The following is an 8,593-nucleotide window of genomic DNA, read 5'->3' as shown; positions in this document are numbered from 1 at the left end:
GCGACCGTTACAAGTCATGTCTAAAAATGCATCCTTTAATGCATCGGTTATAACACTCGACTCCAGGTACATGACGCCCAGCTGGAAACACTTCACGCAAGTCGAGGTGCCCGAGATTCACAGAATTTACAGAAAACGTTAAATCTTTGTGATTTATATCGTTATCGGGACGATAGATGTCTTATATCAGGATGTGAGATTTTGGTCATATTGCACAGCCCTAGTTAAAAACTGTCTAAATTCTTTCATTTTTAATAAAACGAACAGCATTGCTGCTTTACCAGGTGTAACAATTAAGTTTAACATCCAGGCATCCATGAAAACAGAATTTATTACATTTAACAGAGTTAGAAGTTAGCATGATATAGCATGTTCTCACTGAAAGATTTCTGAAATTATTAAAACGTACAGCTCTGCTATCACTTCCAACATAAATGAAGACAGAAAACTAAACAGCAGTGACATTTGTAGGGTTACTGAAGTTGGGCTAGCTGGTATATAATGCTGTGCTACATGATCGCTAGCAACACAGCTATGTTAGCATAACATAAACAGTGAAGCTGCAGGATGAATGCTAACATTTTTCCACTCGATAAAAGTTAACGTGAGGGTTCCTGATGGTTAGAGACAAATGCAATCGCATGGCAGAATGCTGTAAACTAGTGATGTGTCGGTCGCAAACGAAACGGCTCTTAGAGCCGACTCTTTGAAGTGAACAACGTAAGCCATAAGGAGCCGTGTTTTTTTTTTTGTTTTTTTTTTTGTCTGTCTCTCACCCTCTCTCTCGCACTTTTCCCCCCACTTCACTCCGCACGCGAGCCCTGTGCTCTGCGCTGGGCAGAGGGGTATGGCGTTATTTTTGTGCCACTATTCTGAGCGCATGTAAAATAAATTGCAGGTGTAAGTGTTGCAATTTGAGGAGAAATTTATTTTAAGTGAAGAAAAGCTAAATTTGAGTGAACAAAATTCATTGCTGCGTGCAAAAAATGTATTTCTGTGTTTGCTATTATCCATACACACACAATAGCAGCCCCTGTCACTCAGTTTTTGCACTTGTGCTCTCAACATTTCTGCCTGTGCGCATTCAACTTTTTCTGTACACCGTTATATTTGTGCCACAAAACCAGCCAATCACAGACTTGGATGAAAAAAAATCTGATTGGCTGTTTTGGTCTCCAATCAGCTCGAAATGACAAAATGCAATATCCCAGAATCCATTTCGTCCAAAACTCAAACGAGGCAGTGGCAGAGGAACACAGAGTGGCGGAGTTTGAAATATTACTCTTTCTGGGTCACAAAATAAACTTTTAAGATATTTTCATGCGAGAATAGTGCTGTGTAAACTTCAAATATTTGCTTGATTTATCAAGACATCACATGTTTGCATAAGTGCTCCCAAAAAAAAAAAACAGGGGGGAAAGCCTTTCTGCAGGATATTTGTTTTCTTTAATCCTAAGCCTAACAAGAACATTTGAGAAAAAAAAAAGAAAAAACCTAAACAGACAAAGTGGAAGGCCACAGTCAGAGGTCAGCGTAATCACATAGATCTACATAGTTTAAAAAATTCATTTTTGCTGTTTTTTTTTTTTTTTTATATCAGATCTCACATTAAAAATGCAACTGGAAGCTTTATGGTGATAGCTAAAGTGTAAGGGATAGCAGTGTACAAAACAGTTTAAATTAATATATAGTTGCTTTTGTCATGAGCTGTCTTATTAATGTCATTTATGTACCTAAAAGATTTCTCTCTGTAGGCATTTTTTCAATAGCTGTGATTCTCGGAAACAGGCTTTGCAGAGGGGAAAAAGAAGAAGAAAGTGAAAGGCATTCTGGAAAGTGAAATTAATGTTGCAAAACACCTCTTGGAGGTGGGGCCACTTGTGCAGGCAGTGTATATAAGCGTGCTGCTTACTGCTTCACAGCATCAGGAGCCATACTCAAGACAGAAACGGTGAACAGTGGATCTGCCTACAGCCACAACTATGAACTCAGTCACTGCCTTCGTTGCCTGCCTGCTTATCCTAGGTGCACAAGGTACTGTGAAAATCTTATTTTTTTTCCTTCTTTGTTTCCTTTTTCCCCTTCATCCTGTTTATGGATATTTTGGCTGCTGATCAACAGGTAATGCTCTTGTCTTTTCCTACACAGGACAACCAGCCAGCAAATCTAATAAATGCAAGTGTTACAGTTACATTGGCAGGATCAGCCCAAAGCTCATCAAGACTGAGCCAGTGATACACTACCCAAGTATCTTCTGTCCACATACAGAGATCATGTGAGTCCACAAGATGACCTGAGGTATGATTCTGCTGTGTTCTCCAGCTCCTTCCTAATACACCTCTTTTTAAAAATCTTTCAGTGTTACCACAAAAGCAGATATGAAGAAGTGTGTGAATCCAGAGTCCCCACTTGGACGACACATTCTAAAAAATCACAACAAGTAAGCCAAATTCAGAATGACACGCACGCACAACTCTGTGAAGATGACAAACTAAAGGTCTGTGTTGCTTGTCACTGATAATCTCACTTGTTTCTTCAGGCAAGGGAAGAAAGGAGCTGTAAGCACCACGACTGCTGGTCAGAGTACTGCTGCAATCTAAATAAGACACTGTGTGACGAACACGCTGCACTCCTACTGCACAGCAGAAGTGACACCTGGTGTTGAACTAAAAGGACTCATTCAGTCTCACCGGAAATACAAGACAACCAATATTCTTTATGATTACTCTGCAATTTTTGTTCCCCTTGCGTGTATATATATACACATTAATATATATTAATATATATATATAAACATATGTATAGTCTAGACTTGAACTTCTTACATTTTTGTACATATGCTTTTTAAATAATAAAATAAAACCTATATGACGGGACTTTCTGTTCTCCATGTTTTGCTTTGTTTTCTGTGTACCTGTGTACCAACACAAGACAAACTAAACTCTTACACATGATGTTTTTTAATCTGGGAAAAATGCAGTGATCAATCCATATGACCTTTTTATGATGCAAGTGTAGCAGTTATGGTTTTAATATTTGAAATGTGAGCCACCAGATAAGGGATCTCTACTAAATCAGGGATAGCTGCATGAAAGAAATACAAGGCAAACCTAGACTTCAGAAAAATAATTGAGGCAATTCATTTACATGGGATCAAAATGTGACTGAGACAGTGATGCAAAGAATGAAAAATATTACACCAGAATAATAACAAGATGCAGCACGATGGTTAGCACTGTTACCTCACAGCAACAGCAGTCCTTCTGTGGAAATCTAACCGGAAATCTTACTATTTTCTATTAGTCTTTTTGTTCACTTTTGACTAATTAGTGGTGTTATGAAGGGACACTGTATCAGCTGAGAACCATAGCTAAATTAAAGCTACTTTTATTGCTTACGAAGAGTGATCCATGCATATCAAATACTGGAGTAATACAAGTCCTTGCACATAGAGCTGTCACATACCGTCAGGTGTTGCCTACAGTTGGTTCATATGCTAAACTTGTAAACAGAAAAAACTCAACACGCAACAGTTGCACCTGATGAAATACATACATTTTTAGACAGTGAGATGACTTTCGATTTGAAGATGCAACTTCAACTATTTTGCTGGTAATAACTGAAATGAGCAAAGAAAACCAACAGCCTATTTATGCAAGATAATTCATAATTTTATTGAGGAGGGTTATATTGATTGGGTCTGATTATTGGGGTGGGTCATAACCCCCCTAAACCACCTTGGAAATTACGCCCCTATTCGTATTGCATATATATATATATATATATATATATATATATATATATATATATATATGAAGAGATAATGAAGAAATGGCTCACATACACAGCTTCTGAATTAACTTGATATTTCATTTCACAATATATAGGCTAAACTTTCTCAACAGCCCCCTTAAATGTAAGCTGAGAGTGTGCACAGTATAAATAGTTTTATTTCAAATCTATTTTGCTGACACACAGAGTCAACACTGAAAATTGTACAACATTAATGAATTACTATGTACTCGCTGTGTAGTTCAAAAGTGCAATGTTTATTGTGACTTTAAATAAAGGTACCCTGACTTTAAAGCCTTCTGTTTCGTATGCTTGACATTTGTGGTATGTGATGAATTAGTAGTAGTAGCACGAAAGAGCACAGAAAAAAGTGTTTGTGTGAATGAGTGTTCAGATAGAGTAAAAAAATGCTATATAAGAACCAGTCCATTTACCATTTGGTAATCTCAGTCTGGTGAATACATTTTTGTGACTGGAGTGGCTTTCTGACATGAACTGCTGTGTTTGTATTGAGTTAGTTCGAAACTTTTACAATCTTGTTCATAACAGACACCACCCACATTAAAAATCTAAAACTAATGTTGAAATGAAATGCGCAAACCCACTCTAAAAAATAATTATAATTAAAACAAAATTGCAAATGAAAAATAAAAAAAATAGCTCAGTAGGTTGACCATTCGCCCCATGATCGGGGGTTCAAATCCACCAAATGGCTACCATGAGGTACCCTGAGCAAAGTACCATCCCTACGCAGTGCTCCCCATGTGCTGGATTGGTGGCTGCCCACTGCTTCACTGAGTGAATGGGTTACATGCAGAGAGTAATTTCCCTTCAGTGGATTAATAAAGTATACCAACCCATTAATTTCACTTTCCAGAATGCCAATGTTGCAAAACACCTCTTGGGGGGTGGGGCCACTTGTGCAGGCAGTGTATATAAGCGTGATGCTTACTGCGTCAGATGATAAAACCCATGTGACGGGACTTTCCGTTCTCCGTGTTATGCTTCGTTTCCTGTGTACCTGTGTAAGACACACTAAACTCTTACACATGATGTTCTTTAATTTAGGGAAAGAATACAGTGATCAATCCATATGACTTGTTTATGATGCAAATGTAGCAGTTATTGTTTTATTATTTGAAATGGGATCTCTACCAATTCAGTGATAGCTGCATGAAAGAAATACAAGGCTTCTATACAAGGCCTAGACTTCAGAAGAATAACTGAGGCAATTCATTTACATGGGATCAAAATGTAACTGAGACCAGTGGCGGTCCTAGCCTGTTTGGCGCCCTGGGCGAACACTCCCTCTGCCCCCCCCCCACACACAAAACATATTAAGGATTGTACATTAACAAAAAACTGTTGTACACACACACACACATGTGAAGAGAGAGAGAGTATGCATAGTATGCAAATGGACACCAAACAGCCATCATAATTCGTCATACAATTAGAACAGGGCAAATCAACAATTAACAATGACTAATTAATATTAAAATCTGTAATATAATGTATTGTTTGGAGTTTAGTCTGTTACTGTTGCTATTTTTACCATTTCTTCTTGGAGCAACTGTAACCCACATAATTTCCTTAGGGATTAATAAAGTATTCTGATTCTGATTGTTTCAGGATGACCTGCCATTATCCAATGACACATCTGCTTACCTGTATCTTTTGCTCGTTTCTCCTCCTCTTCTTTTCTCTTTTTTCTAAACTGAGCATCTGATGGCTTTGAACTTTTCTTGTCCATCTTCCATTGGTTTTAATTTTGCACTCCAGTATGAACACCCATCCCTCAACCCGAGGATCACCACAACATGACCTAATAGACCTACACCTTAGTTCACAGATTCACTTTGTCTAGGGTTTATTTCTGGGATTTCACACAACCCAAGGTTCAAATCATGAATACATAATGGGCTTGGATTTACAACATTATAAATGAAATGTGCTCTATTTGGAAGCAGCAGGTCTCCCTCCCCTTTCGACAGGTTGTGTGTGAGACTTTAAATCAACAAAGTGTAAATTTTAAATTGTTATTGATCCCTTTACCCCGAGTCATAAAGTGTATATTTATTTTCTTACTCTTCTTATATATATTATTTGTTTACTTGCACTGCTGTAACTGGAGCCTCGTCGTCTCATCTCTCTATATACTGGACTGTATGTAGTGGACAATAAAGTTTACTTTGACTTCAGCAGCAAGCAGGCGCACCGAGGGTTCTCGCGCTCACTTTTTGTGTACAGGATTTCGAAAAAACATCGGTGCAAATTATAAGTCTGTATTATAATGTCTGGTGTTTTCGTGTTTGTTGGTTTGTTTTTATTTTGCGAGTTGATTATTATTAGATGCTGCTCCAGCCAGCCAGAGAATCCCCCGCCGCCCCGCCCTCTCCTCCCCGTGCCGGAAGCAGCAGGAGGGCGCCCTTACCCCCAGCAAATGGGCAATAGAAAACCGATCGGTGCCTGTGCCATTCCCTGGCTGACGTCGGGGCAGCATGAGTACGAGCATTTTTTTTCTTTTTTGCCGATGCCCGTGATGCCACCCCGGGCAACCGCCCGTGTCGCCCGTATCTAAAACCGCTACTGACTGAGACAATGATGCACAGGATGAAAAATATTACACCAGAATAACAACAAGGTTCAACACGGTGGCTTGCCTCACAGCAAGTAGGCTCAATTCCACCATCAGGCTGTGTGAAGTTCGCATGTTCTCCCTGTGTTTGTGCGGGTTCTCTCTGGGTACCCCGGCTTCCTCCCACAGTCCAAAGAGATGCAGTTAGTGGGGTTAGGTTAATTGGTAACTCTAAATTGCCCATAGGTGTGAATGTGAGTGTGAATGGTTGTCCGTCTCTGTGATGGCATGCCACACATGGTAAGCTCCACACCTCACCACTAGTTGATTCACTTTAGTTTAATTTACAGTCACTACTTTAATATATTCTACTTATTGTTCAATATTGTTTCTTTATTAAATGTATTTATTTTTCCATACACCTTCCAATGTTTATATGGCGTGCACACATATTAACACTGCAAGGTCAAAGTTCTGTTTTGTTATATTAATACATCTTTCTTTGTTTGAGTTACCTGGGGTTTGGCTTCTCCTCCTGTCTGGCAAAAGGTGTGGCAAACGGCTTGGAGAGCTGAAGTATCACTGACAGCCTAATTGGATAAAATCACATGCTTCATTGCCTGGGGTGTTTCATGTTTGTTTAATTGTTTTGTATTAGTTGGTTATATGGCAGCCATTTTGTTTTCCCCCATGTGTTTCATTCGGTTTAGCTAAACCAGTATTTAAGTTCCCCCTGTGTCATTTCAGGAGGTCAGTTTGTCTTATTGTTGCACACTTGGATTAAAATAAATTGAAACCAGTGTGGCTTTGTGAGTTCGCCTTTACTGCATCTGCAAATATATACATTGACATAGCACAACGTTACACACTTTTGCAGTCTCACACAACTCTTATAGGTGCACTGCCTTATGGGTAGTCTTTAAACTCAAACTCAAATCACTAATATTTCTTACAGTGTAACAATGAAATAAACATAAACAAAAGAGTGTGATCCACCAGTCAATATCTGCTGTGATTACAGCCCGGTACAGGTATAAATCCACCAAAAGCGCCACGAGGTTTCCGCACAAACTAATGAATTAGATCTAGCTGCTAATCGTTAGCGTCACGGCTAATTCACATCGCTACCAATAACTTATACACTAATGACACATAGTGGGGATTAACGGCCAACTTTCCCACATTCTCTGCAACCCCGTGGACTCATCTGTAGATACATTTTAAGTTATTTACCATCTTGTATCTGCTTACCTGCAAATATATACATTGACATAGCACAACTTTACACACTTGCAGTCTCACACAACTCTTATAGGCGCACTGCCTTATGGGTAATGGCTGGGCTTATTTACTCCGGCTAGAGCTGCTCATTTTAGGGGATACTCCCTCTTGTGGTGTAACGGAGGAATAACTACGCTTCCTGCACTATGTCATTTTTGGAGACTGGGGCACACATTATTTGACCACAATCAAAGAAAATACATATTTGAACAATCAGACCATTTAACTAACTATAATATTGTAACTAAAGATTATGGGGGGGGGTTTCTGTTTTGTCCACAATGTCTTTCTTGTCCTTACACTATGTTTGTTTGAGATTTTGTTAATTGTTATCTTGAGTTTAGTCTATTTAGTTGACCTCTTTTATTGGCCTGCCTGTTTAAGTTTTGGCTTTGTTAAATATATTTTTAATATTTTTTTGAATTAAAACACCTGTGTCCTTTATGCTTTACTGCTTGGTCCCTGACAGTCTCTCAGCCCTGCGACAGACTGGTGACCTGTCCAGGGTGTATCCTGTCTCTCGTCCTAAGACAGCTGGGATTTTTGGAACAGATTGGCTGGAGTTTAATAACCCATTGGAGCAGTGTTTGGGGATTTGTTCAAGACCTGTAGAGGCAAGAAGTGTCTTTGCTTCACTCAGCAGTGATGCAAGGTTGTCCAATGTTGACTCTGGGGAGAAGGAGACAGTGATGCCATCTTGGGAGACCATGTACCCTCCAATCATTCATTCTAAAGATTTCCCACTAGAGCAATCATGATGACACACTATTCTCAGCCAGTGAGTGAGTTGTGATACTTCCATGTAAGAGGAACATATCCAGGTGTTGTTAAGGGGCTAGAATCAGACAATTTTTTTCTGAGAAATAAAGGGCTTGTATTACTCCCTTCCTCTAGCCCACAGTTACTCGCCAAAACAGCAAGGGCCCTTTGTGGTCACACAGT

General features: G+C 39.2%; 1 protein-coding gene across 1 annotated transcript; it reads left to right on the top strand.

Annotated features, from left to right (window-relative positions):
* The first annotated feature begins 1,720 nt into the window (after nucleotides 1–1,720).
* LOC120745388 (C-X-C motif chemokine 10-like) lies at nucleotides 1,721–2,870 on the top strand. The gene is made up of 4 exons (XM_040050212.1): nucleotides 1,721–2,034; nucleotides 2,149–2,275; nucleotides 2,360–2,440; nucleotides 2,540–2,870. The coding sequence occupies exons 1-4, from the start codon at nucleotides 1,983–1,985 to the stop codon at nucleotides 2,598–2,600; spliced, it is 321 nt and encodes a 106-aa protein (XP_039906146.1). The 5' UTR covers nucleotides 1,721–1,982; the 3' UTR covers nucleotides 2,601–2,870.
* Nucleotides 2,871–8,593: the final 5,723 nt, after the last annotated feature.

Source organism: Simochromis diagramma, unplaced genomic scaffold (assembly GCF_900408965.1).
Source record: "Simochromis diagramma unplaced genomic scaffold, fSimDia1.1 OVJJ01000159.1, whole genome shotgun sequence".
NCBI classification, from domain to species: domain Eukaryota; kingdom Metazoa; phylum Chordata; class Actinopteri; order Cichliformes; family Cichlidae; genus Simochromis; species Simochromis diagramma.
The sequence above is the reverse complement of the archived record's forward strand: the minus strand, read 5'-3'. Positions and strand labels throughout refer to the sequence as shown.

Bases quoted from the DNA above. Each gene is read 5' to 3' on its own strand.
- LOC120745388 (XM_040050212.1), top strand. From the start codon at position 1,983: ATGAACTCAGTCACTGCCTTCGTTGCCTGCCTGCTTATCCTAGGTGCA. The intron at 2,035-2,148 runs GTACTGTGAAAA...TTTCCTACACAG, and splicing joins GCTTATCCTAGGTGCACAAG to GACAACCAGCCAGCAAATCT. The intron at 2,441-2,539 runs GTAAGCCAAATT...TTGTTTCTTCAG, and splicing joins ATTCTAAAAAATCACAACAA to GCAAGGGAAGAAAGGAGCTG.